Source organism: Musa acuminata, chromosome BXJ3-3 (genome assembly GCF_036884655.1).
Source record: "Musa acuminata AAA Group cultivar baxijiao chromosome BXJ3-3, Cavendish_Baxijiao_AAA, whole genome shotgun sequence".
Classification (NCBI taxonomy): Eukaryota; Viridiplantae; Streptophyta; class Magnoliopsida; order Zingiberales; family Musaceae; genus Musa; species Musa acuminata.
Window position 1 is genome coordinate 36,786,054 of NC_088351.1, and position 19,243 is coordinate 36,805,296.

At 36.9% G+C, this 19,243-nt stretch overlaps 1 protein-coding gene across 3 annotated transcripts; it reads right to left on the minus strand.

Moving 5' to 3' along the window:
* Positions 1 to 1,361: 1,361 nt before the first annotated feature.
* On the minus strand, positions 1,362 to 14,302 carry LOC103978677 (katanin p80 WD40 repeat-containing subunit B1 homolog KTN80.4). Of its 3 annotated transcripts, XM_018824082.2 has the most exons (19): positions 13,761 to 14,302; positions 13,339 to 13,469; positions 13,126 to 13,243; positions 12,802 to 13,028; positions 12,394 to 12,496; positions 9,472 to 9,542; positions 8,235 to 8,309; positions 8,026 to 8,169; positions 7,737 to 7,905; positions 7,080 to 7,607; positions 6,093 to 6,149; positions 5,895 to 6,013; positions 5,337 to 5,462; positions 3,660 to 3,734; positions 3,476 to 3,588; positions 2,701 to 2,817; positions 2,528 to 2,596; positions 2,180 to 2,262; positions 1,362 to 2,096 (listed from the first exon to the last, which is right to left on the minus strand). In XM_018824082.2, exons 1-18 carry the CDS (start codon positions 13,789 to 13,791, stop codon positions 2,199 to 2,201), a joined length of 2,337 nt encoding a protein of 778 aa, XP_018679627.2. In that variant the 5' UTR covers positions 13,792 to 14,302; the 3' UTR covers positions 1,362 to 2,096; positions 2,180 to 2,198. The 3 variants fall into 3 exon arrangements, with proteins under 3 accessions (XP_018679627.2, XP_065000616.1, XP_009392835.2); XM_065144544.1 differs by having other exon boundaries at positions 1,362 to 2,262; XM_009394560.3 differs by lacking the exon at positions 6,093 to 6,149 and having other exon boundaries at positions 1,362 to 2,262; positions 13,761 to 14,301.
* Between the last annotated feature and the right edge of the window lie 4,941 nt (positions 14,303 to 19,243).

Below are 19,243 nucleotides of genomic sequence, written 5' to 3' on the forward strand. Positions count from 1 at the left end.
TTTTAGCCCATCGACTTACTTCCGCGGCTGGGAAGAGAGAGCGGGAGAAGAATTACTCACATCCATTGATGATGCTTTAAGATCCGTGCACGTACGAATCTCGACGGCTCCACTCTACATCACTGATTCAATCAATATGAGAGCGAGAGAGAGAGAGAGAGAGAGAGAGAGGGGTGTGAGACCAATCGGTGGGTCGGCATGGTGTAGGAACCACGAAGTAGAACAAGGTGGGCATCAGAAGTGGTACGACTACACTTGTAATCCACAGGAAGACGAGAGAAAGAACTATGGCTACATGTTTTATGTGGCTCCCATGGCAATTGGCTCTACTAAGTTTGATAGAAAGCTAAGTTGATTGCGTGTAGAATCGATGCAATTAATGGATTAGATAATACTTTTTCCAAACTAATTAGTAACTACAGTTAGTAGCGATTGACTTGAGTTTATTGTATGGTTGACACCTAAAGCAATATTAAATATTAAAAGAAACAAACATATATGAATATCTAAATATTTGCCCTTTTTTTTTTAACTTTGAAAGGATATATATGTTCTTAAATTATGTAAATTTTACAACTAAGATATAATATTATCTATTGATGTGAGTAGTCATAATTCCGGAATTGATCGTTTTGATACTTCGGTCGATCGAACTAGAACTTAACCATCGGTTTCGATTTCGAAAACCTAAGAATCGAACCACTCAAATACTATTTTCGATTCGAAACCGACAAATCACTCAACTAAGTAGAGGGCCACTATTAAAACCCATCTGTTGTTCCCTTTCCCTTTCTTCCTAACTGGACCACATCCTCTTATAATGCAACCTTTCTTCTTCCTTCCTCTTTCACGGCACAAGACCGGTGACCTCTTCTCCCTTTCTGTTTCACAGTACAAGACTGAGCGGTCACCGACACCAAAGCTCATCCAGGAGTTAAGAGGAGTTGAAGCCCAAAACAAGGATATGCCATGGCTGTATGCATTTAATGTGAAGTGGTTAAGCTTGGTAGGCCATTAAGACTATTGGGGTTTTCATTGATAGATAGATGATTTGTTTGGTGGGCTACTACACAATGCTTTCATTGTTGTGTCACAGCAGACAATGTTTGCATAGGTTAATGGAATCCCATTTGTGAATGCATGCAACAAGTAACATTAGGATGATTTGTTGGCAGTCTTTGTATTTGATATCATGCAATTTTGGAGTCTACATTGCATATACCTGAAATAAATACTGCAAAGGAGATGCCACTGCAACAATATATAAAATGAGTGTAAGACTAAAGTTTGCTATCAAATATCTAATATGAAAGCGCAAATGAACAAGCAAAGTACATATCCATCACAATCAACATCAAATATCAATATGAAGGCACATCAAAGGACATATCCATTACTTGGAAGGAAGCAATTTGTTGTCTTGTCGACTACAGTTATTTTTGACGTTATTGCTATCAAAGAATTAAAAACAATAGAGATCATTAAGAACAGCATTTTCACTTGTTCTGTGGTAAAACTTCCGATAACACGGTTTACATTTTCCCTGGAACAAGTTCAACAAGCATGCATCGGAAGAAGAACAAACCTTGCAGACCGGCAAAATGCAGCGGCAATGTCGGTGGACACCTTTATCCTTCATCACTTTGGCAACCACATGATAGAGGGACTGAGCTCTCTGCTTCGAAATTTTTGGTGAAGTTTTCCCCCCTTTTTTTTCCATTACTCAACTTGTGATACAAGAACATGGTACAAAGAAAAAAATGTTGTCCCCAGCCTCTTCACCAAAACAAATCGATGGCCTGGGCAACATTATCCAATCCTATGCAAATAAAAACTTTTACTAGGGCCAAATTTGTCATGTAGCGAAAAAGGACAGACACCATGCAGCCAACTTTTGGAGAGGATAGCAAACCTTCCACTCTTTCCAATTGATACTCTCCAAGCAATGCAGAACAATATGTTCTATCACTGTCATACATATATACTCCTCATATGTTGCAGAATGGACTCCGCTAGTTCCGTAGATGTCAGAACACAGTTAGAATGCTTACAGGATATAAGCAAATTTTTGTAGTGTTTAGCTTCAGCATCCATATCTGGGAAGGTCCCCAATAAACAATTGAACAATCAGCTTCCAATGGGGAGGCAAAGGATATAAAGAATGGCAAATCCACTGTACATGTGTATGTATATGTGAGTCATAACACTTCCTGGAGAGCAAGATTCAGTTCCTGTGCAGCCTTTCCGATGGACCCTCCTCTTCTGTTAAAAGGTAAAATCCAAAATGTCTCAAGTAAAATGCCTTTTAGATAACATTTTACAGATGGGAGATCTAATGTTACTGAAAAAAGATGACAAGGAATCCTAAAGAATATGTTACCATTGTGTCACTTAACAAGTATTAGGTCATTGGCATGCAGCTTGAGTTTTTTTTTATTTTTTTATCCAAACAGTGTTTGACATTTCAGAAGTAGTCAAGTCTTTCTTTAGATGGCAACAGACATAAAATAGCGAGTTTATAGATCACCTTATAAGGGAAGAAATACTATTCTTGATCTTCTCCAGTTCAATGAAGCACAAATTGCAACGTTCCAGCCTGCCATGGATAGAGAAAATTGTTGTAGAATCATATCACTAGCGATCGGTGATGGAAGACTAGAAGTTTGTAAATTCAAACAAACATAAACACCAAAGGAAAACCTCTGCTCTGCTTGAAGGTCAACACCAACAGATGGACCTGCCGACAATGTTGAACGGATTACAGGAACAAATATTTTGACTAGCTTCAGCAACATTTCCAAGGAAACACTTAAATGCCTACAATGGAGAGCGAATAAGATAGGGTACATTCTCAGCCAGACCAAGTAATCCGAAAGTTAATGAACAAGTAACTGAAGATAAGTGATCAGAACATTTTACTTCGGCATGGACAAGTCATAAACATCTACTCTTACCATCCAAGTGTATCGAGTTAGGATCTGCGACAAAGACTTTAAAAAATGGAAGGCTAAAAAGATAATTATAAAATCTTATAAATGCTTACCTTTTATCAAATAAGCCCCATAATTCTATATATAAAACAGGGAAAAAAAGGAAAATAAAATATAAAATTTGAAAAACAATACATAGTAGAGAAGACAAGGCTAAGAAAGCAAATGAGTATAAATTAAATACAGCATGGAATCAGTCAACAAAACCAGCATGAAATCAAGGAATAAATTATCGACATTACCAACTGGTACCGGCCTGTAAGCGATACCGGCATCAACTTAACCAAGGTTGCAGATGTACTAGGGTGCCTTGGGACTCAACCAAATTTAAGGCAGGATACCTTAAGTAGAATATAATAAAAAACCAGGTAATTAAACACTGAAATGGCTCCCAGATAACATAATGCTAAGACTACTGGGTATACAAACAAGAGAATAAGCTATCTCAAGCTAGACAACCATGCAAGAGACTGATGGAAGCATACCTATCTATCTTACTTTCAAGAAGGCCAGTGAGGAGTGGCAGTAGAGATGCGCATATATCCAGAGTAATGATTTCACTTTTATCCTTCAGAGAACTCAATACATCAGCACAGACCTGCATTATTTCATTACATAAGTTAGAGAAGATCTTTGTTATCTGAAAAGGCAACTGTGTTTATGTCTCACAGCATGATCGGACATCTTCTCAATTGTATCAATGACACCCTTGACATCATTTCTTTCCCAAAGTTGGCAAACTACCTGCAAATTATACAAAAAGCATAGACACCATACACATGTTTAAAACAATGCCAATAAGTTCCTAAATCTTTAAATAGCATAATTGGAGAGGAAATTATGACATTTAAAGAAATGAAAAATCATTGCACAAATTGGTGGTGTTAAATTGACATAACTGTCAGCAAATCCAAGAAATTTTCTATGCATTTATCCTCTAATGTTTCACACTGCAAAAACAGGGAAGCAATAATATTTACTTAATTTAGCATAAGAGAAGAGCAAAAAGGAGCTGAGGTGTTGAATCAACAATGCATGCAATCAATTGAACTTCTGATGTCAGGGAACACAACTGTTTCATTGCATTTAATACCTAATTCCCAAAGTCAAACATGACTGGATAAGCAATAAAACATAAAGAGGATGTACCATGAATTTATATGAACAAGCAAGACCCTGATACAATTGGAATGTGAAACTATAAAAGAACAAAATGGACATTGATGCATGATTATCTCAAGGCATTTGGGCTTCACAAGCCATCAAGATACATATGGCAGCTGACAAGTGCATCCACAACTTTACTAATTCATATAACCACTAAGCATGAGCAAAGCAAACTATTTCAAGTGAGTTGGCCGAAGAACAAACTTCTGGAACAGCAGAATGCAAATTCCATGGGTGCTGATTGATGTTCCTGACTGTTTCTTATGGGATAAATAGGGACTTGCTTATGGGGACAGATGCCTCAAATTCACAGAAGTTATTGTATTATTTGGTTGGAGCCCAATTCATTATCATGTACAGCCTGCTCTACGGAATCCCAAGACACAAATCATTTTAAGCAAAACAATTTTACATAAAAGCTCATCGCTGAAAGTTCAACTTTGGAATTGTTAGTTTCAGGTTTCATAATCCCTGGGAAGCAGATGAAGGTCACAAGTAATTCAGATAACAGCCTATGGTATTCATGGTGGATTGCCAATCCATGAGCACAAGCATACTGTTAGCTAATTTGCTTTAGTAGGATTCAGACTTTTCTGTACAGGTTTCGTGTAATATCAGATGTATCTATTAAATATTTAAAGCATAGACTAGAAGTATGAAGACAACACATTATCCACGTCTCAGATTATCATCACTGATACAACAAAATAGAGCGGTCCGTCCATATTCCTTGTGCAATTGTCATCCCTCACCTTGTTTTATTAAGGCAATAAAAGTGTGAGTCTGACCATTGGATTTAGAGGGCATGGCCTGGTTTGCTTTATATATGTTTTGATTAACAGTCAACTCAACCAGTTCTAGTTATTCATGACAAATGTACCTAATTAACTCACAAATGGGTGAGTGACCATGGTGGTTGTGCTGATGATAGACATGCCAATGGCCTGTTAAGCTATTTATTCTTAATAAAGTGTGGTGATCGAGCTTGTTTTGATTGAAACCTCCTCAGAACTTTTATATCATTCAACAATGTTTATATGAAAGTGACAACCAAAAGTCCATAAATTTCTTAAGCAATCCATGAGAAATTGTAATCAAATAAACATTCAACGTAAGGCATTCTATTACATACAGATGAACTGTATTTGTTTCAATCATAAGTGACAAGACAAATTTTACCTGTAATTTGATCAATCGAGACTGTGCCAGGTTTAAGAATTGGTCGTGTTTTCCCAGTAAAACAGCAATAGCATCCTCATCAGAAGCAGGTACAGTTTCCTTTTCAGCAAATTGATTGCGACCTCTCTGTTCGATACAATCAACACAAAACTTAATCAAGTCATTTTTAGAAAAGAAAAAAAAAGAGATGAGTAGAACAGTAGACATGTAAATACAGAACAATTTATGTTGAAATTTCTGGAAATAATAAAGAAAGTAAAAGGATGAATTATAAAGCAGCATATCATTGAAGTACTTCAGAAACAGCACAAATAAGCCTCGTTTTGGATCATTAACCCCCCAAATAGGAACTTTCACAAGGATAAAGCAAATGTGCTCAAGTTAAAGGATAAAAATCCTAAAAAATACTATGTGATTCATGAACGAAAACACATTTAGGTTTTCCCTGAAGAATAGCAGAGTTACTACCTGCAGAAACCAGCTGATACAAGATTTAAGAAGTTTAGATGCATGATGAACACTTTGCCATTATAAAAACAGGTCAAGTCGAAATTTTACCAAAGAATATGGAGAGCTAGAAGTAGCGCCGGTCTCAGAGGAATTGCTTAATCTTGGCTGATCATAACTTGGAGAATGTTCCCTCCTTTCCCAGGTTGCAACAAGTGACCTTGTTCTTCCTACAAGTGATGAGAAAATTAGATAGTACACAAACGTTACCATCTAAAACATGATTTAAAATAAGCAGGAAATATATACCTCCTTTTGGAATATCAAAAGAGCATGCTTCCTTTGGCTTATGGATTCTAATGTTATCTAAGATATAACAAAATAACTATTGTAAATGCCATCTGAAATAACCAATTTACTCAAAATGAATTCAGTAAAAATACCGATTCATTGTAGTACAGTGAAATGTCAGTATATAGCAAAATGAGGGCCTCTTGCTGCTCATAATCAAATAAAAGATAATTAATGGATGAAACAGAGACCAAAACCTCCAGCAGAATATTTTGTAAATACACCGAAAAGATTGAAATGTAACAGAATAATCTAAGTCAACTAGATTCCTGGATTGGTTGAGTTACACACACCCAAGACTCATCAACATTCATATGGACATCTATTTTTGTTTCTTTTCTCGAGAGTACAACATTTTTCATAAGAAAGAATCCCACTAACTTAAGCTGATCATACTCTTTTAGGTTTGGATAATTATATCTTATGGATTAACCATATGTGCTTGGTTTGGTTTGGGTCACATAGTCCAAAAAATAACTGTTCAGTTAGTTTATATCAAATGAGCCAAATGTTACCGAATACACTTCTAATATCAAATGTGCCTAGACCTGTCTTGAGCAAAATTTAAGTCTGGCAAGGTTTACACTTCTTAAGCACCGTGCTTTCACCATACCTCTATACAAATGCTAGTATTTCTTTGCCACAATTGTCCTTCGGTACTTACCTCCATGCTCTCATATTAGTCCTTGAATAGAGGAGTGTTATTTCAATAATTATCACATATCCAGGGGAGAAAAGGAACATAAATTCTGCGTGTTGTATTAGAATATATGAGAATTTGCAACATCCATCAAGGGACAACAGAACTTGAGAAAAACAAGAAATCAAGCAAAAAAGATTATGCAGTAGAAACTTGACAATATAAGATATCCAGTGTAGCATATTAAGACTAAAAATTAAAGCTTCTTGAAACAGGAAACTACAAATTTATGGACCGACACTTACGATTTTCATGATCATAATTTGCACTTGATTCTCTGAATAGATTTGCTCCTGGCCTCCCTGTCGTAACACATTTAACATCATCCAGGTTAGTTTCTCCACCAGTCACTCGCTGAGTTACAGAGTTGCCAGAAGAAATAGCAGTTTGGTCCATGAGTTCATTTTGTTCAGTGGTTCTACTGCCCACAAACCCAGACTGAACTGACATATCTGCCCTTTCTGAAGTTTCGTTGATGTTAGATACTTTCCGAAAATTAGCAGATTTTGATTGGATATCACATGGTATTGTTCTTCCAATCCCATCATTAGTAGAATCAGCGGACAGCTCCAATCTGGGGCTAGTTCTAGGGACAATGACAGGTATTATATCAGATTTTTTTATGGTTGGAAGATTAGTTGTAGCCTGAGCTTTTGATGCACTTCTTTTTACGGTAGTAGCAACAGGTGCCAGTGCTGGTGCTGGGGCTGGTGCTGTAGTAGTTGTTTTTGTGCCACCACTTGTTGCAATCCTTTGAGGAGTACCAGGGACATCTGCGGTTGATTAAACTTTATAGCATAAGAAAATTGTAAATTCTTTGTATTTTCTAGTGCTTCAAACATATTCAGGAAGGGAGCTGTACAATTTAAGGTGACTAAAAGAAAGAAAGATCAGTAACCTACATGCTACTGGTTTTGTCTCTTTAGCATTTGGCTCTGAACTTGATAGCCTCCCCATACTAGACTTTATATTATTATCAGCTTGCATAGACACACTACCACTTGATGCAGACTTAGGTTCTGAGTGACCGTTTAGATTAGCAGCACTAGCAATTGCATATGGCTCGATGCGCTGTAATTCATGGTGTCGAGTTACCGGTGTCAAATTATATAAAATCATATACATTATTCAATACTTATACAAAAAGGATAAACAACTTGAAAATTAAGTGTGAGAGGAGTTAGAACACACAGAGAGGTCCACAACCCACACGCCAACACAGCTTTGATTGTAAGAACACCCAAGAAGTTTTCCCTCATGGATATTCATATCTGATAATCTAGACCATCCCACATCCACAGCATCATGGCATTTTATTGGTTCCCAAGAAAAAACCTGGATACAACCAAGGTTAGCATCCATATATCCTTTAATGAAAAAAATGAAGCAATTGAATTTACCTTCAAACTTTCATGCAATCCACAAAGCAAAGTTCTCCCATCAGGATTAAATGTCATAGAACGCACACCAGAAGTCTGGAGTCAAACTTATTTAATAAGCAGCTTATTGAACAAAGTAAAGATTGAAAACTGTATAGAACATGGCACACAAACGTAATAGCTAACCAAGTGGTTTGCAGATACACACAGGGTATCGGTTGGTTAAACGACAACAGGTTAGAGCCAAAAAGAGATGGCTAGCATGGAATGTGGAAACAATTAATAAGATGTCTGTTATAATTTATAACTAGCATCAGAACCTTTGGATAGAGTAGAAAAGAGAAGGCTATTAAAGAAAACAGAAACAATTAATAAAATATCATCATAATTTGTAAGCAGCTTCGAAACCTAGCAGTCCAATGAACAACATACGTGTCAGTGCAAGAGGGCCTGGGCTCGAATCCCGCCTTCATCACTTACCCTTTATTAAAAAAATATTTACAGGGCCTGAACTCGAATCCCACCTTCATCACTTACCTTTTATTAAAAAAAAGAAACAGGGCCTAGGAGGCTCAATATATACAGTGTTGCCTCTAGAAAAAAAAAACAAAAAACTATTTTCATGACCCAGATCCTATTTACCCAGGTCAAGCAACCTTACCTTGATGATAAGGCTTGTTCTCAAGACACATATATAAGAAAATGTTAAAAAAATAATGGTTTGTAGAAGACATCTAAGTAATGCAAGAGTGACTACCACAAAGAGGGAATCTTGCTACTACATGTGTTGGTGGAAATTCTGAGGTGGACTAGCAAAAGTATAGCCTACACTCGGCTATTTGGGAAAATGCTCAAGCACAATTGAGCTAGAACCAGCCTCTTCAGAGTCACCCATGAGTAAGAAGGCATGCCAATCCCACGTTCTAGCAAGCCTGTTGTATAACAAATCAAGCTAAATGTTGCCTTATTTTCCAGGCAAACAAGTTCAAACCAAGCCGTGTACTTGATCGGCTTTTTTCTACTCAGTCAACAAATAGCCCTGACATCTCAAAACTCCCTGTCCATCATTGCATCCCTAAGAGGTAAAACCTATTTAAATAATTGACAATGTGAATATCCATATTACACACCTTGAGTACATATCAGATGAGGCCTAATTACAAGAAAAGTAGACAGTTTTAAATAATATGGGATATCAACCAAACAATTTAGGGGGGGGAACACAAGACAGTTTCAATGAAATGAACTTAAAGAATACCTCAAGTCCAGCAGACCCTATTAACTCGAAAGTTTCAAGATCCCAGAACTTAACAGTTCTATCAGCCGAACCTATAAAATAATCATTTAATATTCAGACAACTGAAAGCATAGACAATAACAACAATATACTTATAATTCAATTCTAACTTGAATTATATCATGCAATCTTTCATCCATGAGCATAAGAAGTGTTAGCAAATTGTAGAAAAGTATACAATCGGCACATGAGAAAAAAAAAGAAAGCAAGAATCAACAAAATCTGCAAAAGTGATTGTCATAAACTACATAAGGTATGTATACAGACAATAATCTCAAAAACCATGATAGGTAGCACTTAGCTGGCAAAACAAGAAAAAAGAAAGCCTATACTCTGCAGTATACGACTAATTTCTAAAAAAATTTACAAAAATGCAATATATTAATGTTCACAACATGCCAACCTGCTAGCCCAAACAACTTATGTGGAGTGAGATTAACCTTGTAGCAGCGAATTTGTCAATTATTCCAAGCAAATTCACAAGGACATTTAGAATATCAGAAACTCACTGAATCTAATATATCACACATGAAGAGAAAATCATACTAAAACATGAAATATTTCATTCATCATGTAACCACGCAACACATGGTTTCTTTCTCCCTTACTGCCACTCAGCTAAAGGCCCTTTTCAATTTCAAGTCAATGCAAAATCTAAAGCATCACAACAATATTTCTAAATTATAAAAAAAAAAAAACTAAGTTAATCATGTGTTTTTCCTTCATCAAGTGATTCTCCAATTAATCCTCTAAAGCCAAATTAATACTTAATCAATTAAAAATGCTCAACTATTCTTAAATCTTAGAATTTAAAACACAATCATTCAAAACTACTTCAGAAAGAACTCCAAAAACTACAAAGTTTATCCCCCTACTTTACTCTTTTTTCCATATTAATATCTTACTTTCAATATTTTTCTATTCTCAAATGAATATCGATTTAAATTAATTCTCACAGCTACCTTTTCCTACTTTTCAAACCTTTTCTCAAATGTAAAATTCTGGTGATATTCTTAATTGCACACTTGGCAAAACACATGTTGATGCGTAGACAAGGCAATAATGTACAAAATCCTTATTACAACTTTATGAATGCATTGGTAAGAACCAAGTAAAAATTGATTTATAACTCAACCAACTAAAACATATAAACAAGGATGCTAAAGCTATTGAAAAAAGTAACCCTGAACAAACCATTTGGGCTCATGCTTCCTTTACTGTTTCTTTTCCAATGAAACAGAAACAGAAAACCAAGGAGATATTCAACTTAGAGCCCTGTTTTTGAGTTACCAGCCCTTATTGAACTTTACCAACTCATGAACAAAAAAGATCCAGCTATGAATTATAAATTTAATCAGTTTTAGGTTTCCTGGAGACAATTTTAAGTATAGAATAACAATACATGGTATTTTTGGCGTTAATAAGGCATTATTTGGTATTAGACCAGTGTGAAAAAAAAAGTCTGATAGTATCTAAGATTTTCTGGGACAAGTTCTGAGTTACTCTATTATAGAGGCATACAGCTAGAAAGGAGCATTGTATAGCGGTTCCATGGAGTGAAAGCTTTTTACTTCCTGTGATCTTCTTTTTCTGCATCTTTTATCTCCATTAGTCTATTACTTTTCGTTTACAGTTTACTTCTTGTTTTCCTTACAGATGGTACAGTAAGTATACTGCAGAATCTGTACAGTACTTTATATCACCTATTCTCCAATATTAGATTGACCCATTCCAACAGAAATCACAAAGTTTTTGGTCTCAATTAGTGCAACTTTCTTTTGCTAACTTCCATACCTAATTGAGGACCAATTGATCAGATCTAAACTTACCCCTCCAATAGCCATAAATTTTCAGTTACAGCTGTAATGAATTTATATCAATAACTGAAAGTCTTCATTTTTTTCATGTCTTCAATATTTATTTATTTTTCCATTAGTTGTACTAACTGACATGAGGTTTAACAGTCTTTATTTTTTTTCTTTAATGTACCCAATATTTTCATTGAATGCAAGAAGGCACATGATGATCTCAATTGGTGGGAGATTCCTTATCAAAATACAGCATTAGCTTACCCTATGTTGAATACAGAGCCGTATTAGGTATTTGCAAAAGCAAATAGAGGTTTTAAAGCTAGTTATAAGGAAGAGCAGAAAAGAGAAAAAAAGTTATCATTATTGGAAGTTGGGAGATCATAGAAAAGTGCAGAGGTACCAAATGAGAAAGCTCCAAAGACCTCTTATCTGATCCATCACAAAGTTTTTTCTTCGCTAACATCGATTAGCCAGAAGCACCAAAATCAGAGCTGACAACAAGAACAAGCCATCCAACCAAAACAAGATTCACAGTTTTGTGAAAAGCCACAAAATCAGAGAAAATAAGCCATTGAAAGCTCACACAATATGTTTGAAGACCCATTTCTTCCAAAACATCTAAATCAAGATCACACAAAATCACAAATACTGTCCACATCAATACAACAACATCAACAAAGCCGTAAGTCCCAACCATTTGGAGTCGACTACAGGAATCTCTTGCAACCATTGAAAGAACAAATTGCAAGTCAACTCAATGATCATCAAATAAGTCTTAGCAAACAACATCAGATTATGAAGCTCCAATTTCAAAGGGACAATTAAGAAAGTAGAGGCATAATGTAATTCAAAGCTAATTATTATTATGGTAGAAAAATAGGTTTGGCAGCACATAACTTATATTTGCATTTCAGTACACTCTGTGATGAAGAATGAAAGAAGTTGAAGGGATAGAATAATCAAACCATTTGCCAAGTGTTCCAGCTTAAACTCATTTGAATATTGTTTTACGTACAATACATGTTCAAAATTCTGCAGTTTCTTCATAGTTATATTTGGAATTAAAGCTAACCTGTTGCCAGTAGAAACTCATGAGGATGAAAATCAATGCACCGAATCTGACCCTCATGGAACTTGAAATCATGTAAAAGTTTTCCAGCAGTAAGATCCCAAAGCTGTTGACAAGAGTTTAGAAGTCAAGGTACATTAGAATCCGGTATAATCTGGTTATGTGTATGTAAACAGATAAAATCAATTGTAATAATAAAAAGGGATCAAACTTGTCCAGCAATCAAACAAATCTACTGCAAATCAGCAGTAGATTATAGCTCCGATTATATCTCCAAAATCAGAGATATAATCTACTGCAAACCAAACTTGACCACCTTATTAGAAATTTTGAAACAGGCACGAAGAAAGTATAACTAAATGATTTCATTAAAGCGATCAAACATGAAAAACAATGAAATAGAGACAAAACCTTCACAATGTTGTCTTCCCCACCAGAAACAACCCACCGCCCATCAGGGGTGAACTTAATAGCATTAACCCCTCGAGTATGACCTTTGTATGTATGGATGCATCCTTTTCTTCTGATATCCCAGATCTTTAGATTTGTATCTAGTGACCCAGAAGCAAAGAACTCGCCAAATGGGTGAAAGTCAACAGCTATACAATTTGACCTGTGCCCAGTTAGAGTGCGAACGACTGCACAAAGCAAAAAAAAGGGAGCCAACTATATGAAGCAGCTTGCTTTCTTTCTGTGATCATCAAAATACTGCTTAAACAAAATAAGGAGTCCTACTCTTTGCCTCCTCCAAGTCCCACAATTTTATTGAGCCACTAGCCGCACCAGCAGCCACCAAAACCTCCGACGAATCAAAACTTACTGATTCAACTGCACTGATATGGCCAGACAGACTCTGCACATTATCAAAAAGTTACACAACACAGTTACAACCGGACCACCAGAAGAAGAACACCTATCACCACAGCACAGTAGACAAGATTTACTCACCAATATGGCATTGGGCTTCCCAATAGCCCAAAGGTTGACCTTGTGATCCTCTCCTCCGGTGACAAGAACCCTCGAAGTCCTCCTCCCAATCTTTAGGCAATTGACATTGGACGAATGTGCTACAAATTCCTCTAGGTTCACTCTTGTCAAGACTAGCAAATCTCATTGCAAGATTACAGAGATCCAAAACTTAAAGACAAGTAAGATCAAAAGATCACGCCTTTTACAAAACTATAACCAGTTAACCAGATCAAATAACCGACATTGGACCAAACAGGTTAAGCTAAATAATATTCAAAAATTGAGAAAACTGAAAAAGGTGCTTTTCTTGATACCAAAGGACTTTTCCTTATCACCAGCCAAAAAGAAAACCCAGGAAACAAAACTTGGATTCAACAGAACGTGAGCAACAAGAAGGATACGTAGCTTGTACGCTCGCTTGGTGGTCGCCATGACGCTGGCGTCGAAGAAACAACGAGCAGCCCGTTCTCCTCCCTCTTGCACAGATCAAACAATCCGCGAACCGCGCGCCGAAATCAACCCCGCACATCATAGATCGGGCCGCTCCATCCCGCGGCAGATCTCGAGCGGCCAAGGCTCCCCAACATCTCCTTCTTCGACGAATCGCCCACGACCAACCCGCACGCCCTCGAAAACGCCACTCCGCCACAGGCCACTACCGACCTCCGCAGCCGCCCGCGCCACCTCTCGCGACCGCCGCGGCGCTATAAGCCTCCGAAGAAGGGATCAAAACCAAAACCTCGGAGAGCGACGGAGGGCGAAATGGGGACGGAGGGAGGGAGGGAGGGAAGAAGAAACGGAGCTTTCTTAAAGAAATGGCTGTGTGCGCTGTGATTTGATTTGGTTCAAAAAGAAGAAGAAAACATAAAAGAGTAATAAACCTAACTCAATAAACCTTCTCCTCCCCAATTCCAATTCCAATTCCACATCCCCTCCCTCTCTCTCTCTCCCTCCCTCAAAAGCAAAAACACTTTCTGAAAAGGCAAAAACAATTTTCTGCTACTAAATAATTGTTTTCCCTCCTCCCTACAATAAATTGGGACAGTTGTACTGCTTCTTTAAACCTTTTGTTTTATGTTCCCCAAGGCTTTTGGTGTTGAGGTTGGAGGATGTGTCATTTCATGTGGATTTGACCAGATTGTCTGATTTGCCAAGGCAAGAAAGACAAGAAAATTCAAGAATGAAGAGTTAAATTGAGTTGCTATGAACAACTCAATATTATCTTAGGCTAATAGTATTATGGTTCTTATACTTTAAAAAAAAATATTAATTTTTTTTATAATTTTAAAATTATTATAAATTCATTCTATTCTTAACGATATTATTTGTTTTTTTATGAAATCCTCTACGTATAATATCATATACTCAATTGGTGCATCTCAATCGTGTTTATTGTGTCGACAACATACCCTTCTAAGTGGTCCGAAAATTCTACCATGACCTCGAATCACTATACAATCATCTTCTGTTATACAAGTGATCTAATAACTAAATATTATTATGATAATAATATATGTAGAGGAGATATCATAATAGCCAAAAAATATTTTAATTATATTAAATGATATAGAAGACGTTCAATTTATCAACCGTGTAATGATGCCGCTTAGCAAGCGTATTATGTAATATGTGAAGAAAATATTAAATTTAATCAATAAGTTTGTGGAACATATATTAATATATGAATAGATAATTTGAGTCCAAAAATGGAGGATTAAACTTGGATTGAGTTTGATAAAAAAAAAAAATTGTAGAACAGTACAAAATAGTCATCTTTGATCAATACATGGCTGGATGATTTAAGTTCAACAATGGAGAGTTAGGCTTAGAGTGAGTCTAATCAACTAGTTTGTAGAACAACATATAATAGTCATCTTTGACCAATTTATAGGTAGATAATTTGTATAGGAAGTGAGAAATTTGGTCAAATAGTTGGTCAATTCTATGATTGAACATCAACAAGTTGTGGATTCTATAGATTGATTGCATTTATGCTGTCATTGTTATGGCTTTAAAAAAGATATGCAGAAATATTGATACAAAATGGCAAAATCTATGAGATCCATCAACTTAAACAGGATCAAACCATCACTATTTTCCTTCTATAAATAAAATATTTTACCAGTGGACTTGTGGAGGCCTATTGGCAGGCATTGAATGGAACAATGGCAATCATCATTTTCCTAAGCAAAACATAGAAGCCAATGAACCTGTAGGGCCTTAATTTCTTGATGCTGACACAAGAAAATGTGGTAGGTGCAAGTTTGAAAGCTTAGGGAATCCTCCATGATGTAGACTTGCAAAGGTCCGAACAAGTTTGCATATGGGAATCACTATGAAAGAAAGAAGAAGAAGAAGAAGATTAGGTTACACAATGGGTCCCCTCTTGTTGTTGGGGAGTCCCCATCACCAAACCATGGTCCCTTCTTGTTTGGAGCTCACTTCAATCTTTCCTCTTCCATTTCATCCTTCTCATGCAAATATTTGTCAGTGATCATGTTCAACAAATGATACAGCAAAGCAAAGCACACACAGGTGTTAATCTTTCTGTGGAGTGAGAGAAGCTCCAAACTGCCTCATGTTTCCTTGGGATGAAAGGGACCAAATGACATTGACTGGGGGTGGCAAGAAAGGTAGAGCAAGGAGAAGTAATATTTCCTCTTCCATTTCATCCTTCTCATGCAAATATTTGTCAGTGATCATGTTCAACAAATGATACAGCAAAGCAAAGCACACACAGGTTTTAATCTTTCTGTGGAGTGAGAGAAGCTCTAAACTGCCTCATGTTTCCTTGGGATGAAAGGGACCAAATGACATTGACTGGGGGTGACAAGAAAGGGGGAGCAAGGAGAAGTAATCCAAGTGTTGGGTCATCTAATGGCACATGATGGCCAGCATTATTGATCCTCCAACCAAAGTTAAAAAGTGTGTTGCAAGGTATCATCACATGCTTCCAACACTGAATCATATGCAAAGTAGAATGTTCTGTACTTGAAATCTGATAACAAGGAATGGCAAGAAGGTTTTCAGCTTGTCAGGCATGTGATTGTTCTCCTCGGGAATTCTTCATTGTCTGATCACATCTAAATGACAAAGAATCTAAAGCTTGAATGCATGGCTTCAACCACCACTCCTCTCGTTACTTAACCTAATGGTTTCTTCACAAGATTTCTTGTGTTCGAGTGAGTACAGCAAGTCAGACAGCTAACCTGTTGTTGCACTGCCACTCTCAGGTCTATTTTAACCAGTTTTGTAATCCAAGTTTCCGAGATCTTGTGGAGTTGGTGTACTGCAGTTGATAGTCTGATAGTTTATGGTGTGGTTATGTTTGACTTGTCCTAAGCACTAAACCTCAACTAATTGAGGTTAGTTTGAAATCTCAGATTGTCCACACCATTATACATCATTCAGAATATATATATATATATATATATATATATATATATATATATATATATATATATATATATAAAAGAGAATTTTTGAAAAAATATATATTTTTGAGAAATTCTCATAGAATTCTTTTTTTCATGAATGATTATTTTGTCTTTGGCTCTTGTTGTATTCGCTCGCAGTGCATCATTGCCCTGCACTGTCCTTATGTCACATTCACCCTTGTCTTCCCTCCTCTTTGCTCGATTGGATTTATTGTCACCTCCGCTCTTGTGCAGTGGGTGACACTGACAATCCTATCAAACCCTCCCCCTGTGTGCGAGGACTATGAGCAAGGACGACGAGGGTTGTCACCATCGTGCCTTCTCACTTCTCGTGCAAGGGCGATAAGGGTTGTCATCGTCATGCCCTCTCCTTCATCATGCAAGAGCTCCTGTTGCTTCCATAAACCATGTCGAACCCTCCCCTATGCACAAGGGCCATGGGTGAGGATGACGAGGGTCATCGTCACCACACCCCCTCATTCCTCTAGCGAGGGTGAGATAAGTTTGATGAGGTTCACAAAGGCGACTATATCTAACGATGTAGAGAGAATGAGAGGCGTTGGTGGAGGTAGCGACGGGTTTAACACAGGTAGGGGTAAATTAGTTTTTTCATGATGCTCTCTCAAAATTATTTAAAGATGATTTTGTTTTCTCGAAAATTCACTAAAGATGTGAAAAACTAGGATTTGACAGTTTGACATCTGCAATCCTGCAGTTTTCTTTTCATACAAGAACAATCACCAGTTTTAAATTGCATACCCCTTTGCACTTGTATCACAGTGACATATAGGAAGCTGTGAAAAAGCGGAGCTTTGGTGGTTCTTCTGCTGTCACTCTGATGAGCTCCTGCAGCATTGTTTCCATGCCAGAACAAACCCTAGGTCGTGAACTAGTGGATGATGGATTGGTTTCTGGGTTCTTCTCATCGCCACTTCTAAAATGTGATGTTAAAGCTGTGTCGGTGAGCAGTTCGAGCACCGTACAATGATAACTAGGAAGAAAGCTTTAGGAACAGTATGACTGATGATTTGATAAGTGCAATGCGACATGGCAACCACCATGCGCCTTCAGGAAGCAGCCTATGTCTCCGTGACCACAAATACGAAACAAAACAAGGAAGAAGAGAAGATCAAAGTAACTTTGAAGAGGAGAAGAAGAAGTTGAAGACATGGCTTGACTTGAAGTTTGATGGGCTTTATCACAGACTTGGCAATTTGTCATTTATAACGTGATTATTGTAGCGTCACATGAGATGGATGAAACGACAAAATTGAATGAAATCAATGAACCATCATGCATATCACGTTGAGGATAGTATTAAGCAACAATTCATATGGCAATCAGCATGGCACATGATATTCTTACTTTTCTTTTGATAAATACTAAGGTAATTTTTATTAAGATTGCATAATATAAAGTTTATACTGTTGTGAGATGTTTAACATGCAAACTAATTAGTAGCATCAACAAAAGTGAGAGTCAGGTGGTGTTTGATGTGCTTTAAGAAGTGGCATCCTTCGAGTGTGGTGGGGGAGATGGTATAAAAGCTCTGTGGTGACTACTTGTTTCATGTTCTTTGTTAGAGGGCAATAAATTCATTCATCCATCAGCCAATTGAAATAATGCTATGAGAGAGAGAGAGCGAGAGAGAGGAAAGAGAATGTATTGAACCAAAAAAATATGTACTTAGATGAAAATAAAAAAAAAGAATACATGAAATGCTAATATAAACTTTTGGACGACTAATTATATATTATCTCTTATAATTAAACCTTCTTAGCATCTCGATCCATAAACGTAAAAGTGAAACATCTAACTCTTTATCATAACGTCGTTGATTTTATCGACAGAAATATGAAAATAATAGGCAAAAAGATAATTTCAACATCCTAGTTATGTTTTCGATGGTGGCAGACGATAACGTCGTTGGGGGCTGTAGGTGGCTATTACGAATGAGGAAGAACGATAACGAGAGGTAAGACAAAGAGAGAAGAGGAAGATGACGATGCAAATGTCAACGCTCTACATCTACGTCGATGTTGCTCGATAACTACATTGACACCGATGCAGATACAAAGCGACAAAAAGATCGCTCGACATCTACATCAACGTTGACGTAAATGCAGATGTAGAACGACATTGCTCTGCATCTACATCAATATCGACAATGATGCAAGGAAGGATAGCATTGCTCTTCATATGCGTCGACATTGATATAGATATCGAGCGATCCTTTCGCCGCTCTACATCTACGTTGGCATCAATGCAATTTGTCAAGCGATGTCGACGTAAATGTAGAGCACCAATATTTATGTCGTCCTCTTCCTCCTCTCCTTTTGTCTCACCTCTCGTCATTACTCTCCCTCCTCATCCATAATAGTCATCTACGACCCCTAACGATATTATCATTCATCACCACCAAAATTATAATTATGATGTTAAAATTA